This window comes from Rhinoderma darwinii, chromosome 2 (genome assembly GCF_050947455.1).
Source record: "Rhinoderma darwinii isolate aRhiDar2 chromosome 2, aRhiDar2.hap1, whole genome shotgun sequence".
In the NCBI taxonomy this organism is placed as follows: domain Eukaryota; kingdom Metazoa; phylum Chordata; class Amphibia; order Anura; family Rhinodermatidae; genus Rhinoderma; species Rhinoderma darwinii.
In genome coordinates, this window is record NC_134688.1 from 8,532,194 (window position 1) to 8,550,332 (window position 18,139).

The 18,139-nt window shown below is 45.2% G+C and overlaps 1 protein-coding gene across 1 annotated transcript in view; it reads right to left on the bottom strand.

Moving 5' to 3' along the window:
• Window positions 1-1,155: 1,155 nt before the first annotated feature.
• The window catches only part of ARHGEF17 (Rho guanine nucleotide exchange factor 17), a 48,797-nt gene continuing 31,813 nt past the window's right edge, over window positions 1,156-18,139 (bottom strand). Inside the window, exons 12-20 of the mRNA XM_075850035.1 lie at window positions 16,134-16,327; window positions 14,610-14,863; window positions 13,247-13,493; window positions 12,139-12,225; window positions 10,402-10,469; window positions 9,222-9,370; window positions 7,005-7,179; window positions 6,578-6,835; window positions 1,156-5,765 (exon numbers count right to left, since the gene is read on the bottom strand). Of these exons, the coding sequence (XP_075706150.1) occupies window positions 5,593-5,765; window positions 6,578-6,835; window positions 7,005-7,179; window positions 9,222-9,370; window positions 10,402-10,469; window positions 12,139-12,225; window positions 13,247-13,493; window positions 14,610-14,863; window positions 16,134-16,327 (1,605 nt within the window). The 3' untranslated portion in view covers window positions 1,156-5,592. The remainder of the gene's footprint in view (window positions 5,766-6,577; window positions 6,836-7,004; window positions 7,180-9,221; window positions 9,371-10,401; window positions 10,470-12,138; window positions 12,226-13,246; window positions 13,494-14,609; window positions 14,864-16,133; window positions 16,328-18,139) is intronic.

The following is an 18,139-nucleotide window of genomic DNA, read 5'->3' on the forward strand; positions in this document are numbered from 1 at the left end:
AATGTTTTGGACACGACCGTGTGCGCCGCCCGAGTCTCGTCCGTGATCCGTGGAAAAGTAGGACTTGTTCTATCTTTCCACTGATCGGAGAGTCCAGCCTGTTTTTACGGACCCGATTTACCCACTGAAGCGAATAAGTCCATGAATACTATCGGGTGCCACTCCGATGCCATGAAAAACGGGCCGAGCGGCACTCCGTGTGAAAGGGGGCGAATTCTGCCATACACCGCCCACACAATGCCGCCATAGAATGCCTCAATAAGCCCTTCATACAGCGCTCACACATCATGCTTCCATATAGCGCTCACATCAATTTCTCACAACACTGCCACCTATGCCCAAATAAAACTACTATTCCAAATAGGGCCCTGTTCACATGGAGTTTTTTTTGCAGGCAGATTTCAATGGGAGGTCAGAGGCGGAACCGCAGCAAGAACGGTCATGCCGCTTTTTTTCCCCCGCGAGCGGCTAAAAGTCTCTGCCTCCCATTGAAATCATTGGGGGGCAATTTCGGACGTTTATTGGCGCGGATTCCGACACAGTTTATGCGTCAAAACACTCCGTGTGAACTGGGCCTAATCCCGCCATACAATGCCTAAGTAGTGAAGGGGTTAATGGTAAAGTCCCTGGTGGTCCACGGTAGGGAAGGTTTACATGCTCCTCCCACAGGTTACTCTTGGGGGGTCCAGTTCTTGGGGGTCCCCTTAGGCAATTGCCCAGTTTGCCACACCTAAACCCAGCCCAGGATACAATGGAAAGTGGCAATTGCTGGCCCGGGACACTAGGGGCACCAGACACAAGATTTGGGGCAGATGTCACTCATACCCGGGTTTAAAGATGCCAATGTTGGTGCTTCCAAATAACGGATTTCAGTGAATGCTCCAATTACTAGATATCTCGATGGGCAGTTGCCTAGCAACAGGCGACATCAGCATCAGGTGACATCATCATGAGGTGACATCAGCATCAGGTGACATCATCAGGTGACATCATCATGAGGTGAAATCAGCATCAGGTGACCTCGTTCAGTCTCCAGGCTCTTATGTGACTCATTAGAAGTTCCGATACAAGATGGCCACCATATCTATATATTTATTTTCACCTTTATATACCGCCATGTCTCTTTTTTTTTTAAAATAACACACAAGAAACAGATCGGATTCAACACTGGTGAACTTTATTTACAAAGAATCCACAGTGACAAAATAAGACAATGTAATATGGCAGTCATAGCGACTCAAACAATACACCGAGAGGATATTACCCATCCCCCGAAGGCGCCGGAGTGGTTACAACTTCCACGTGACGGCGAGGACTTCCGACATCTTAGATTTATATATATAAAAATATGCCATCAAAATGATTTTGGACAATCAGACGCTTAGAATATTATTTACAGGAAAGGCAACAAACTGTCCGCCCCTATGTACAACACCCCAGGGGGAACGTTTACCCCAACACCCCCATTCTGTAACCCCGTAAGTGCTGGCGGGGGCTAGTTACAGTGCAAGACATAGCAGAACTGGCAGAGTTTTACTGGGGACATCAATATCTGCCGCACTGGCGAGCGATCGTGGGCGGCGGATCAGCCACGTGCGCTGTCATGACATTTCTGATGGGCGGCTTCAATGAATATTACATTTAAAACATAAAAAAATTTGATATATAAATCCTTAAAAAAAACAATATGGCGGCCATCACGGACACACCGGCCTATCGTGCTTTATTATGGGATTATCACTGCAGAACGGCCATTCAGGGTCTGTGGAAAGCTGGGTGACAACCCCTGGGGGAGCTGTAGTAGTGGCCATATTGGTTGTCACCCACTAGAATTATATTTACCGGAGATTTTTATTTTTCGCATTTTGGGGCGAATACTCTTGAAACGAAGTAATGGGGCCCAGTATTGGATCACAACATTTTGTATTTTCACAAATGCGTTTTGTACCTTTAAATGTTTAGCCCCGCCCACCTTTTTAAAGGGATGGACCACTTTTTACATACCACTTCATGATTCTCACTTTCTTCATCTACCTGATCTCCTCAATCCATCCAGCAGTCACTTTTCCCTACTCCATCTCTCCTCTTTGTTCCCCAACATCCTTATAGTTGACCCCTCTTCCGCCCCCTTATAAACCTATGTAACTTTTTGGTCCTCTCTGTCTCCCTCTTGTGGTCAATACAGGTCTAGTTTGCATTATCCTGTAGGCAGCGCATACATACTGTAGCCATACTCTACATACATCCTAGCCAGGCCAGCTAGTTTATCCTTGGCTATGTGGGAATGGGCACGGGCCCCTCTGCTGCAGGGCCCCAGAGCAGCTACTTTTATTGTCACCTCGGGAATCGTGCCCGTGACATATAACAAATGCCTCAATTTTTTAACATTTTAAATAAAATGTCGGTTCTATGTAAATAATTATTGGATATTAAAAAACGTGGCAAAAGTCTACTAGACTTTGCGTTCCAATTCTTCACCATTTTAAGATCTCTGCTTGTTGTCAGTAAATGAGAACATTCTTCTTTACACCCAGAGGCTGAAAATCTGTACAAGCCTTGTCACAGCTTGCTTCGCAGGTTTTAACATCTAAATGTAAACAATGAACGTTCCCATTCACCAACAGCAAGCAGAGCTCTTGAAAATGGTGCGAAACAGAAACACAAAGTATATTAGAACTTTTCATTATATAATGATTGCACTTTATTTACTTTAAATCAGAAATCCATTTCACTCTGCATATAAAACGGAATAATATTGTCTTTTATACTCCGGTCACATCCAGAGCTGCATTCATCATTGTTGGCCTCTGCTTGGAATCTGTCAGCAATTACTAGTTCAGCTATTATGATACGCGGCACTGTGTGAGATATAGGGTTAACACTGATAATCTGATGTAAAACTACATCTCCTACAATACAACGCAGCAGATTACTGAACTAGCTACTGTTCTACTCCAGTCACACCCAGAGCTGCATTCAAAATTTTGCAGGATTTTTATTCCCTCACAGCTCATTGTACCCCCTGCAGGTTCATGATTTGCTGTGGTGTATGATCCGACAAACTACAATGCAACGCGTTGCACTGCATTGTGGGAGATGCTATTATTGTTCTACTACATCGGGCTAACGTACAGAGCCTGGAGTAAAGGCTAGATCTCCAAAAGCACAAAGTAGCAGAGCATGCTCTGTACAATGTACCAGCAGGGGCTGCTGGGAGATGTGAGGGAAATCAGCTGAATTGTCAATGCAGCTCTGGGTGTGACTGGAGTATAAAACAATATCATTACAAAGTTTTTCAACATTTTGAGAGGATTATATCTAGATAGGAATTATAAGAGGTGACACTTAAATCAAATAAAATATGAAATCCGATTGGCCAAGCAGAGTTTAGAGGATTTTGCTGGATCGTCCGGTCCCGGATAATTGATATTTTTTCCATTTGCCCCTTATTACAGCTCTGAAAACGGGTGTCTGATCGTAATACAATAATCAAGACGACGCACTGTACAGCCGGATGATGCAGCAAGATCCTTCAATCATTTCCGCTAGTCTGGCATCCACTGGACTCCGATGCCGGACTATCAGATATTCCAAATAATTAGACATCCAAATAAGTGTTTCACATTCGGCACCCCATGGGGCACTCCTGCAGCTCCAGAATTCTTACTTCTATGTGCAGATGCCAGATTAGCGGACTTTTGGATGCCGGACCAGAGGATTTTTACGGTATCTGGCATTAAAACTTGGCCATAAGGGATTTGTTAGTCATAACAACAGTCATGTCATAACAATGGGGTCTGTGGGGGGTCCCGCCATTGGGACCCCCCTTCAGTTCCAAGCCACGATGACAGCAGAAAATTCATACCCACTCATATATACTCCCAGCAGGCCGGGCCTCTCCTCTATATATACCAATAGAAGAGAGCATGGAAAAAAAAATGGCGCGCACAGTGCAATGGGTGAACACATTCCAAACCGTGACCGCAGTCTTCTACAAAAATGTTACACTTGGGACCAAGATTACAGAGCACATTTTATGGTGCGGTCAGATAAAATACAGAATGGAACATAAGCAGCGATAAATCGAAAAAATTAAATCGTCAATGTACCCATTTCAACCCCAAGGTGTTCAACAAATCCCAGTATGTGACCCAAAATCTCAATATTTAAGAAAAGAACAGCAGCGCCACCTAGTGTCAATTTAAGTTACTGCTCCTTAATGACAAGGTTTTAAACTAAAAAAAAAATAAAATTAAAGGGAATGTCCACTTTGATCTAAAACCGCCCATATCTGTTTATAAAGTGATCATATGTTGAGGAATTGTTTCTGGGTGATCCTATAAGTTTCTAAGGCAGGTGAAATATTAAAGAGGCTTATCCCGATTGTGTGACAACCCTGATCCAATCAGGTGATCCCTTTCCTAACCGCCTCCACCTGCTGGCAATTATAGAGCCCCAGTCAGTCAAGAACACGAATGTAGTTTTGAATACCCTGTATCTACCGTGGCTGTGATGTCATCACTGTGGATATAAATGATTCTCTAATATTGTGATAGCAACAATCCAGGTACTTACACAAGGCACATATATATATATATTGTATACGGACGCAGCTGCCATTGTGACATCACTGCACGATCGGTCTAATCATCTCAGTATATCAAAGGGCCGTATTCTTAATTCGCTTCTATACATGGAGATTCATAGCACTTCAGCCACATGGGGACTACATATCCCAGCATGCCCAAAGGGCCACTGGTCGCTCCTAGCAGATTGACTTTGGTTTCTATACACCCTTGGGTTTAGATAGGAGTGTCTTGAGTCGCTCATAATCTTAATGACCCCCCCCCTTGTCTCGATCACCACAAACGTAGAGATCAGGAATCCACGGCATCCGTTTTACCACGCTAAAAAATATTAAAACCTTTTGAACACAAGTTTTTCACTTGACAATAAATAAGAATAAAAAATAAAATAATAATAATAATGGCCAGCAGGACTGGCAACACTTTAACACAGTTCATTTTAAGCCACAGGTTCAGAGTGAACGGTCGGACCCTCCGAACGTTCGGTCTTGGGTGGTCCTGGAGGACGTCGCTGTTATGGGGTCTGTATGAAAATAAAACCCAAAGCTCCGATAGACAGCAGTAACGCGAGTCGCTGGCGTCGCCGCTCACTCACCAGTGGTTAATACCTTTTGCAGACTTAGAAGGTGCCGAGAGCCGGCGATCGGCCTTCGACAACCCACCGACGACATCTACAGTTGCACCATCTTAAGGATTCAGCTATAGGCACGTGAAAGTACCGAGACCATCACAGTGAAGACTTTGGCAGCCATACCCCATCGTACCACCCTAATCTTCCATTCATCGTTCTCAGCTCCCCCTAAGCATCGACTCTTTGGACTGAAGGCCACTCGGCCCCCATGGTAAACCTCTATAGAGTTGGCTGGTGGAACCCGCGTCATGGAGATGTTGGATGGGCGATGGAGGTGTCAGCATGTAATACGTCAAAAGACAAGCCAAAGACGGAGTGATGGGCAGCAGCGACATGAGAAGAGGGTCTAGCTCAGAGTACTGTGCGGTGGGGTCATCAGACCCTCCATAGCAGCAAGTGGTTGGTGCTGTCATCTCTGCCCACAGTCTCGCTGCTGCTGGTGAGCCTGAAGTCCTCGTAGCCATCTCCTCCACTGATGACCAGAAGTTTGGATTTTGGTCGATGCCGGGTGGAGTCTCTCTTCTCTGTGTCGGATGTTTGTTCATTGCCTGTCGGGAAATACAGTAGTAAGTAAGGAGTTAAAACCACAAAAATTAAACCCTCACCTAGGCCTAACAAGAGCGGCCCACCGACGCTTGGGCCGACACAACAGAGGCCCACCGACGCTTGGGCCGACACAACAGAGGCCCGACGCTTGGGCCGACACAACAGAGGCCCACCGACGCTTGGGCCGACACAACAGAGGCCCACCGACGCTTGGGCCGACACAACAGAGGCCCACCGACGCTTGGGCCGACAACAGCGGCCCACCGACGCTTGGGCCGACAACAGCGGCCCACCGACGCTTGGGCCGACACAAAAGCGGCCCACCGACGCTTGGGCCGACACAAAAGCGGCCCACCGACGCTTGGGCCGACACAACAGAGGCCCACCGACGCTTGGGCCGACACAACAGTGGCCCACCGACGCTTGGGCCGACACAACAGAGGCCCACCGACGCTTGGGCCGACACAACAGAGGCCCACCGACGCTTGGGCCGACACAACAGAGGCCCACCGACGCTTGGGCCGACACAACAGAGGCCCACCGACGCTTGGGCCGACACAACAGTGGCTTATGGACACTTGAGGTGATACAATGGCTCACTGACCCTTCGGGATGACAATGGCCCACTGGTGCTTGGTGTGACACAACCATTACCCACTGATGCTTGAAGTGACAGCAAAATCATATATTTTTGGGGTCACTGACATGATTTGTTTGTCATTTTTTTGCTCTTTATTCGGTTTCCCTGTATCCCATATGGTTTGTAGTCATCTAATGCCACCATGCTGTGGGGCAGGTAATAACGAGCACTCACCTTGGTCTCCTGGCAGTGGAAAGTGCACGTCAAATCCATCTGGTAGCTCCACGGATGTGAGGAACCGGACATGGCCAGTGTGTCCTTGAGAGAGTCCCACCGGGCTGACCGGGCCCTTCAGAGAGCTAGTGCTGGAGGTGATGGTGAGGGTGAGGACCACTCCGGCACTAGTGCCTATCCACAGGAGATCCTTACAAGCCAGCAGAGCAGTGATCCTCAGACATGCCGACTTGTGCTGGCGGATGATGGCATCGGAGCCTCGAGGAGAAGAAGAAGAGAAGACAACCTCAGTGATCAGCTACAAGTAATGATAGGGATAGACCACGACTCTGCGTACAATGCTGCATCCCCCATACAGAGACTGTTCTACTGAGACATGGCCCCCAATAGAACGCACCACAAGCATGTCATCAGACCGTTCCATTACCTGCCAGCATCTTGTGCACGGGCGGAGCAATATCCACCTCCGCCAACTGCTCAAAGGTTGTGGCGTGATAAAGACGAACCTGGGCGCTGCCCTGAAGAGCGATCCACATCCCCACGTTACTTGTGACCATACACGTGACACAACGGTTCTGATCCTGTCCAATATGGAATGTGTGCTGAATGTGGAGAAGAAACAAAAGATCAGGACAAGGACTAAAGATCAGGACAAGGACTAATTTACATAAACACTATGGCCAATCCCAAGCCAACTGACCCAATGGTGAGGCACATTTATCAAGAGTAAGAACAGCACTTTATAGAAAGGAAGGGTGAATTGTTCAATTTGGCACCAATTACACCAACTTTATCAAGATGGTGCAGGCTATATATTACATTTGGTGGGACTCCCGTCCACACTAGAGACACTTCTCTACCTTACACCATCAAAATTGTGCTAGTCAATAATAAATTTGGCACCGCCATTGTGAGCTGTTCAGACACGCAATTTTTTCTAACGCACATTACAGAGGAAGGAGAACACACACTAGATCCAGTGTCCTGAAGTTATGAATCAATTCACAACGATAGGATTTCTTTTTTTCTGATCAAGTATCACACTTTCCAGACCTGAGAGTACTCAGCATCAAGACATCCCTTAACCCCTTAATGACCAGCCTATTTTGGACCTTAATGACCAAGCTATTTTTAACGTTTTTCAATCGTCGCATTCCAAGAGCTATAACCTTCTTATTTTTGCGTCGACATAGCTGTATAAGGTCTTGTTTTTTGCGGTACAAGTTGTATTTTTTAATAGCACCATTTTTAGGTACATATTATTTACTGATTAACTTTTATTAACTTTTTTTTTGGGGGGGAATAGAAAAAAATCTGAAATTTCGCCACTCTTTTTTGCGTCCTAAATCTACGCCGTTTACCGTGTGGTATAAATAACACAATAACTTTATTCAGCGGGTTGTTACGATTGCAACGATACCAAATTTGTATAGTTTTTGTATGTTTTACTACTTTTACACAGTAAAAACACTTTTTTTTCTAAATTATTTGTTTTTGTGTCTCCATATTTGAAGAGCCGTAACGGTTTTATTTTTTCGCCGATGCGGTTGTACGAGGGCTTTTTGTTTGCGGGACGACCTGTAGCTTTTATTGGTACCATTTTGGAGTAGATGCGACTTTTTGATCACGTTTTATCACATTTGTTAAAGTCAGTATTCACAGAAAACAGCAATTTTTCCATAGTTTTTTATTATTTTTTTTACGGCGTTCACCGTGCGGGTTAAATAATGTAATAGATTTATAGTCGGGGTCGTTACGGACGCGGCGATACCAAATATGTGTAACTTTTTAATTTTATTTTGTTTTTTTAATAGTAAAGCATTTTGTAAGGGGAAAAGCTGGGTTTTTCATTTTTTTTCAAATTAACTTTATTAAACTTTTTTTTCACTTTTTTACTAGTCCCATGAGGGGACTATAATATGCGATTCTGCGATCGCTATTATAATACACTGCAATACTTTTGTATTGCAGTGTATTACTGCCTGTCCGTTTAACACGGACAGGCATCTGCTAGGTCATGCCAGAGGCATGATCTAGCAGGCATTCACTCCAGGCAGCCTGGGGGCCTTTATTAGACCCCCGGCTGCCATTAGAGACACAGACACTCGGCGATCGTATCGCCGGGTGTCGGTGGGGGAGAGAGGGAGCTCCCTCCCTCTCTCCAAAACCACTCAGATGCGGTGCTCGCTATTGAGCACCGCATCTGAGGGGTTAAACGTGTAAGATCGATACTAATATCGATCTCACACGGCAGAGCAGGGACGCTCCCAGCCCTCAGCTGCCTCTGGCAGCTGAGAGCAGGGAGATCTGACAGCTCCCTGCTCTGTAAACTTATTCCGATGCCGCGACGTAAAAAGTCTATGGCATCGGAATAAGGCCCGTTAGTGACCGACGTAGAAACACGATGGGTCGGTCACTAATGGGTTAAAGGGGTATTCCTACAGAACACTTTTTACGGGACTGTGAATGTGTGGCTACTTATCTGCCAAAAACGAGGACTGAGCACTCTAAAAATCCTATAAAAAGAATTGTTTTTTAACTTTAAATCGGATCAGGATAATAGCTTTTACTAGATCCTCAGGGGTGTACAAAATTGAGTCCCCGCCCTCTGCCCCTCCCACGAGGACCAAGCATTGTAATTCACCTCCTGAAGCAGGGACGACGTGTTCAAGATAATGACTCTGTTTTGACAGCCGCACCACAGCTTCCCAGTGATGGACACCATCTTAGTGACAGGGCTTCCAGGTGAACCAAGGGGCAGAGTTTTAGAATTCTGGGGGTCCCAGAAGCTCCCTAGGAAAAAAAAAAAGACCTAAGACAAGGCTCAAAGACACATCAGATAAATGTAGGCTAAACCCACCGTATATGGGGACTATGTTGGGGAAAGAGGGTTTGGATATGTTGGATTATGGATATGTTGGATATGTCGAGATATAAGCTCTGTCCCCACCAGACCCCAGTGGCAGCAGAAGTATGGTAGCAACTTATTTCTCTCTACCCATTGATATAAACATACACGATTTGCTGAGCCGAACATATATATTTATGGTGGAGTCCAGAGGAATAGCGGTCAGCCGACAGCTATCTCGTGTATGGCCAAACTTTAGGGTTTTCAGATATGGTGGATTTTCAGTGCAGACTCTGCGCTGAAAATCTGCAACATGTAAGCGGAAAAAAAAAATTATGCCGAAATCAGGGTATGCTGCGGATCGTAAATCAACAAAATGTCCTTTCTATTACGGATTTTCACAGCGGATGGAAAAGGTAAAATCTGCGGCTTGTCTGGAATTATTCTTAGTCTACGATGTAATAAGCGTCATTACAGAAAACTTTCTAAAGAATGTGATTTGACATTACAAATTACACAAAAACAAAACAAAAAGGGGATTAAAAAAAACCATAATAATAATAAAAATAACCATAATAAATATAATAAAATATGAATAAATCCTAATATTAAAAATAAAATAATAAATCATAATAGATAAAAATAATAGCACTGATAAAAATCATAATAAATCAAAAATATCCATAAATAACTATAATAAAAATAATATATTCATAAATAATAATAATCATAATACTAAATAAATAAATAAAAATACTAATAAGTCAAATTTGAGCTTTGATTCCTGTAAGGTTGAAGAACCCACGGCACACACCAACTTCATAATCAGAGATCCTGAGATTATATTAAAGACGAGACATAAAATCCAGCCCCGGACGGAGCACTGATGGTCTTCAGGCAGCAATAACCCTTAGACACAGCGGCCTGAAACGCGTCAGTGTGTTGTTCCTAAGGGACGACTTCCCGAGCCTCTTACCTGCTTCTCGCTGATAAACAATAAGATCTCCATTTGCTATGGACACGAACACCTGGTTATCCAGATACCTGCAAAGCAAGGTGACGAGAGGCTCATTACATGAAATCCATCGCCCTGTCGACCCCAACCGCGTTCTGGGAAAACACTGGACGCAATATCCCATTATGTTGGTGCTAATCCTACTTCTTCCCTATAGGGTTCCTACAATGTTGTTTTAACGGTGAACCAGAAGTAAAGGTCCCAACTGGGTCCTGGTGCAACAGGGGCCCAAAGGCCACTCTGCCCCATAATACAACACCAGTTATAGAAATGGCACATGGTAGGTGGGGGAAGGGGTTACAGATTTTGCATTGAGGCCCAGGAGAACCATCAAAGATATAATAGGGAGTTGCATGAATAGCAATTCCCTAATAAATATACACCAAATATCCATATCAGTTAGGTATCGGGGAGATACAATTGTAAGCTAAATTCTGTCCGGCTGCAGCCACCACTAGGGGGAGCTCAGAATCTTATGGAAGACAGGATTATCATTGAGTTCAATTGGAACTGTATAGATTGTATGTGACGAGCTCCCCTAGTGGCGGCTGCAGTTATTTTATCATTTAATTGTATGCCGGGGGGGTGGGGGAAAGGAAATTTGGAGCGCTGAAACGTGTTACAAATCAAACCACACAGAATTAAAAGTAAAGGCAATGAACGGGCTGCAGGATCTCATCTGTATTGTTTGCTATACATCTGTCAAGGTCTGGAAGCAGATTTGAAGTCCAATGGCTGAAAACGATCAGGCAGAATGGTGCGAATAGCGAGAGTAGTCAAGTAACAGTCCAGGTTCCGTGCACAGACAAACAGAAGCAGTTTGTAGCGCAGAGACTTGGTAAGGAAACAATCCAAGTTCGGTACACAAATAAAAAGCAACAGTTTGTAGAGTGCCACAATTGAATCCAGGTGTCATTCGTTAACCCCTTAGTGACCAGCCTATTTTGGGCATTAAAAACCAAGCTACTTATAATTTATTGATTAACTTTTATTAACTTTGGGGGGGGGGTTAGAAAAAACCCAGCAAATTTACATAGTAAAAACACTTAATTTTTCAATTTTTTTTTTACTTTGGATTTTTATTTATTATAAACTTTATTAAACTTTTTTTACTAGTCCCACATCTGATCGCTTTTTATAATACACTGCAATACTTCTGTATCGCAGTGTATTACTGTCTGTCCGTGTATTATGCCTCTGGCATGGCCTAGCAGGCATTAACTACAGCGCTCGTGTGACCGCTGAGCCGCTTCGTGTCTGTTCGGCTTTTTCCGGAAATCAATGTATCGGAGTGCCGCTCAATAGAAAGTCTATGAGCCCGTACTCCGATACATCGGCTTTCCGGAAAAAGTCGAACAGAAACGAAGCGGCTGAGCGCTCACACGACCACTTCGTTTTAGAGATTGGTGGGGGTCTCAGTGCTCGGACCCCCACCAATACAAACTTCTGACATGTCTCTATGACACGTCAGAAGTTTGTTGAATGTTTAGTTACCCTGTAAGAAGAAGATGGGCTGTGGATAATTTGCCGATAGTGTAAAAAAAGCAGTTGCGGTGTCTAGTGTCGGGCTATTAACTACATCTATGTCAGTCCCATATGGGGACTATTTGTGACACCTGCTGGATGATCAGGATTTCCGGACCATAAAGACTCGTCTACTGTACATGCACCGTATGTTTTGAGATTTGGGGCACTTACAGGATACACATGACCGCCGCCGCGTGCTGCATCTTCATGCTGTTCTTGCGATTCCGGATGTTGTCTGAAGACTGATAGACGTGGATGCTGGACAGTGAAGAGAAGGAGTTCAGAACATCTTCAAATTCTAAACTAATAATTGGATCAAATTGTAACCAAGATCTACAAAAACTCCAACAAAACCCACAATAAGTCAGTTGGGTCCATTGGTCGTCAATGGTAAACCACATACGACGGACCCGGCAGCGCAATCTTGGTCGCTACATGGCGTCCCCAGTCTAGAAGCATTTAGGTATTAGGTGAGAGGGACAATCCACCATTGACTTGGGTTGTCCCCCTTGTCATTTTCTGCACCCCATGTGCTCCCAATACGACTTGGCACCATAAACAAATGCTACATGGTGCAGGTATTATCTTCCCTCTAGCTACTCAGCATATGTCATATGGGGATAACAGAACAAGAGAAGGTCCTGGGTATTCTGGTTACAAAAAAGCTAAGCAGCGGCACTCAATGTCAGGCAGCAGCTGCAAAAGCAAAAACGATTTTAGGGTGTATAAAAAAATGAGAGATAAAAACCAGTGACCCCAATTCAATATTATATTATATTAAGGCCACATCTTCAATATGGAATGAAATTTTGGGCTTCACATTGTAAAAAGGATATAGGAGAACTGGAGAGGGTTCATTGGGGGGGGGGGGGGCGACTAGATTATTAAAAAACAAGCTGAAAAAAAGACGCCTTAGAGGTGATCTTATTAACATGTATACATATATGTGTGGTCAATACAAAGAACTAGCACATGATCTGTTCCAATGACTCTGGGGACATCCATTGCGTGTGGAAGAAAGACGTTTCAGACATCAATATTAGAAAGGGTTCTTTACAGTTAGAGCAGTGAAACTATGGAATTGCAGACACTATGCTTATCTAACGATGGATGGCATTAAGGGTTAGAACTAATCCGGCAACGAATGACGTGTAATTGATCGGGAACGGTCGACCTTGATGGACTTTTTTTTCACATATATATATATATCGAGAGAGAGTGTCCCTCCCAATACTAGAATCTGGTCCCCAATATAGGACATTACACATTGGTCTCGTACCAGCCGTCCTCCGTTCCCAGCCACATAGAGCTCTGGTAAGCCTCGGGGTCAATGCTCAGTAGGTCTTCTAAGCTGCCCCGTGTAAAGGATCCTCGGCTGGATCTCCTCACTGCCGGCCCATCGGTGGGACTCTCGCTGTCCCGATTCTGGTTGAAGTTGCTGGGGATGGGCAGGAATCCGGGCTCCTGTTCCTCTTCAGAGCTGGTGGTCTCGGCCGTTGTGTCCTTGGCACTCGTCATCTCTTCATCTGATGGGCCGAAGGTTATATCAATATAAAACAACTATTATAAAACACGTTTCTATACATGGTGTACGAGTCTATGCGGTTTATAAATATACAATGTATAAATTGGCCTCTAGGTGGCAGTGTTGCTTTTTACTATACATAAAGATCCTTAGTCGGCGACTACGATCCCTACAAAAGGTAGAAAATAGGAAAGTTGTATCAGAATGTTTCTCCCCTTAAGGTCCGGCCTATTTTAGGGTAAGCATTTTTTTTTTTTTCAATTTCGCATTACAAAAGTTCTAACGCTCCTTTTTCCGTTGACGGCTTATTTTTTTGCGGGACGGGTTGTATTTCTTTTAATGCCACCATTTTGGGGTATATATATTTTATTGATTAGCTTCAGTAATTGACAGGTTTTTTTTACGTTTTGCACAACAGAAAAAATATTCACGGAAAAAAAAATATTTTGTGTCGCTGCCGAACTACTTTTATGTGAAAATACCTGCGCGATAAGCTGTTTTTTTTTTTTTTGCAGGACAGGTCGTAGTTTTTATTGGTACCATTTTTGGGGTACATCTTATTTATACATTTTTGAAGGAGGGAATAAAAAAAAAAAAACCCCCCAAAAAAACCCCCAGAAGTTCCACTATTGTTTTTTGTGTTTTTTTTCTCGCTGTTTACCGTGTGCTAAAAATAACAAAGTTAACGTTATTCTACGGGTCACTGCGGGTGCGCCGATACCAAACAAGTATTGTGTGGTGTTTTTTTTTTAGCTGGACAATTTTGTAAGAATTTTTTACAAAATTGTAAATTTTAAAAATTAAAATTAAAAGGTAAAATTTTTTTTTTTCAGGTGGTAATTTTTTAATTAAATTAAGCTTGAAGCAGCGAACTCTTGAACGCCTACATGATGATTTGAAAAAGATACATATGGCCTAATAGGCAGATGCTTAGGGCAGACCCGGCGGTCTTTGTAAGGCCCCTTGTTGCCATGGAACCCACTGACGTGTCACAGGCCGCCAAGGCGCTGACAGCGGCAGCCCCTTCCCTCCATCGAACACCTCAGGTTCTCTCCACCCTTCTCTCCTACAGGGATTAATAATACTACCCCACCGACTCCGGACAAATATTACTCACTTCCAAAACTGGAGGAGATGGTGGAGCGGCTGGCTTGACTTTGGAGGGTGCCGGAGGGGCTGGGGGAGGACTCGTCATCGGTGTCGTCGCTGTCAAAGGGCACCAAGTCCCGGCTGGCGCTATCTGTGTGTTCCGAGAGCTCCAGGGAGGATCCGGAGATGGAGATATGGAGGCACTGTTGGGATGGCGGCTCGTCCAGATGCTGAGGAAGCTGCTCCGATGGCCGATTCATCAGGGTTGGCGGTCTCGCTCTGCTATGGGACACCAGAAAATAGATCATCTCAACACATCATAGAAACTTTCCATACAGGATGATCCATATTTATGAACACGTGATTAAGAGTAGAAAAGACCTTCCTGCTGCATTATGGAAACCATCAACAAGCTGCTGTTGATGGATCTGGTTTTTATTTTTTGGACATAACGGTGTCTTGTTGGGCTCTAAACAACCCTAATACCCAGGCTCGTTAACACATGAACACCCAACCTGGGAGACAATCACGGTGGCCATATTGGTTGTCATCCAGTTTTTTGAGTAACAGATACCCCTAAGAAACGGTAGAATAGAATTTTGTTACGAGCTGACAGAAGACGACAACTCGACTTATATTTTCTTCAATGTGTTTCAACAGAAGCGTTATTATTTTTGCTCTATGGAGTTCCCCTTTAAGCCTGGGTGAAGAGGTCAGCGCTGACTACCAGGGCATGTAGAACGAGTGCACAAGTCCCACAGTTCCCGGGACAGATTGGCGCACATGAGGGGGGAACTTGGCGCCAGTCATTTCATGGTTGGATTTTTCCCAACCTTGTGAGTCACATTTCATGGTGTCCGGCTCTCGCTCTTCGGGGAGTTCACGGATCCTTGCTCCATGCCTCCATCTCCACTATACACAGGAAGATTCCGCCGCCTTCATTACATGGGAGGACCTCTACCCCAACACTCAAGGACTGGACGCTGGAATGGTTTTATTCCCTTAAAGGGGTTCTCCAATATTAGCAAAACATGGCGGCTTTCTTCTTACAAACAGTGCCACACCTGTCCACAGGTTGTGTGTGGTATTGCAGCTCATCCCATTTCACTTCAATGGAGCTCAGCTGCAGTACCAGACACAACCCCTCGACATGTGTGGCGCTGTTTTTGAGAAGAAGGCTGCCATGTTTTTCTAATACTGGACAACCCTACATAAAGAAAATAGAGGTTTCCACATATATATACATTTTTTACAAACACACCCAATTTGGGCATCTATAAAAGGGTCATGTCCTAGCAACAGATGCCCTTTAAAAGGTTAGTCCGGTCTAGGTGGGGGAAGGACCTCTGATTTAGCGCTGCGGCCCCCTCTAATGTTTCCCTGCACAGCCCCAGCCACCCGATTGTCCAGTGGGGGGCAGCACAGCTCCATTTAAGTAGCCGGGTCTGCACAGAGAAAACTTACAAGGGGCCACAGAGCTAAATCAGAATCGACGGAAGTCCCAGAGGTTGGATTAGTCTTCACCGCCGCCGCCGCCGCCGCGCTGACATACCTGTAATTCCTCTTCAGTCCAGGCACAGAGGCGATGCAGAGGATGCGGGCAGAGCAGACGGCGATGCACGCCTCCACCGTTGGCTCGTTTCGGATGCTGAGCAGACAGACCTGCCCCACGTAACCATCGCTGTTACACACCCAGACCTCATACATGTTGTCAGGGCTGCTCTGACTGGGAGACGCACAGGAGAACTGGAAGACAAGGAGATATATCCTGGTGGAACAGAGCTGACACGCTTGAGGTTACTGTCCCTTTAAATTAAAGGGGTGCTTTACTTTTCAGAATCATAGCTATTATATTATATCACAATAATAACACATTCGAATATTCTCCTTATATGGTTTTCTATCTTCTTGATCTCCTAAAACTCTCCTATACATGGACTTCCTGTCTTATGAATGAGTGGAGATCACATGACAGGAAGTCCATGCACAGGAGTCTATGAACACTACCATGGCAACCCCAGAGCAAGCACAATAGTCACATGACCGCAGTGAGAAGATCAGGAGAAAGAGGGAAACGGAAACAAGATGTAAATGAATAAAAATCTTCAATTCTTTCTATATAAAATCGAATGAGCCTCCAATATTTAACAAATTACAATTCCCTTTTAATTTCGTTCTTACATAACGGAGACGATTAGGAAACTGACATCTGCATCCCATTTGCCCCAATCACTTCCATCCCCAGCACTAGAGCATTTAAAATACTTAAAGGGGTTTCTTCCGAAAACAGCGCCCGTTATGTTCACAGGTTGTGTGTGATATTGCAGCTCAGCCTTATTCACTTTAATGGAGCTGCAATACCAGACATAACCCATGGACAGGTGTGGCGCCGTTTTTGGAAGGAAGGAGAAATTTTTTTCAAATCCTGAACAACCCCTTTAAATTTTCAGCGGGACAGTCCCGGACTCAGCGGGACAGTCCCGGACTCAGCGGGACAGTCCCGCTGTCCTGGGCGGCCGAGGGTGTGTCCTGCTGTCAACTGTAGCGCCAGGATTCAGCGGGACAGTCCCGGACTCCGGGTGTTGTCCCGCTGTCCTGGGCGGCCGAGGGTGTGTCCTGCTGTCAACTGTATCTACGTCTTCAAGACGCAGATACAGTTGAACCCAATTCTGAAGCAGGGAACCGTCCGCTCCCTGCTTCAGAATTAGTTCAGAGTGGAGGAGCAGAGGGAGCTCCTCAGCTCACAGAGGACCCCCCGGGCACAACGCTACTTTAAGCACTGTGCCCGGGGAAGCCCTTGACCTCACTGTCCATATATGACCAGTGACGTCAGTGGCTACTGATTGAACGGAATCCCGATTGCTGATGATCTGTCCGGGGACTCCACTCAAGGAGTAGCCACTGACGTCACTGTCCATATATGGCAGGAGCGGAATTCCCGGTCTATGCTCTGGCTGAGGATTCCGCTCCTAGAGGTAATCCTAATGGCGCTACCTACAGAGGGGGTAGCACTATCTACATGGGCACTGTATAGAGGCACTATCTACAGGGAACACTGTGGTGCTTTCTACATGGGCACTGTGTCACTATCTACAAGGACACTGGCACTAGGGGCAGCTATGGGGGGCATTATGCTGTATGGGGGAATTTGTTTGGGCATTATACTACCTGGGAGAATCTGTGTGGGCATTATACAGTATGGTGGCAGCTATGGGGCATTATACAGTATGGCGGCAGCTATGGGGGCATTATACAGTATGGTGGCAGCTATGGGGGCATTATACAGTATGGTGGCAGCTATGGGGCATTATATTGTATGGTGGCAGCTATGGGGCATTATACTGTATGGTGGCAGCTATGGGGGCATTATACTGTATGGTGGCAGCTATGGGGGCATTATACTGTATGGTGGCAGCTATGGGGCATTATACTGTATGGTGGCAGCTATGGGGCATTATACTGTATGGTGGCAGCTATGGGGCATTATACTGTATGGTGGCAGCTATGGGGGCATTATACTGTATGGTGGCAGCTATGGGGGCATTATACTGTATGCTG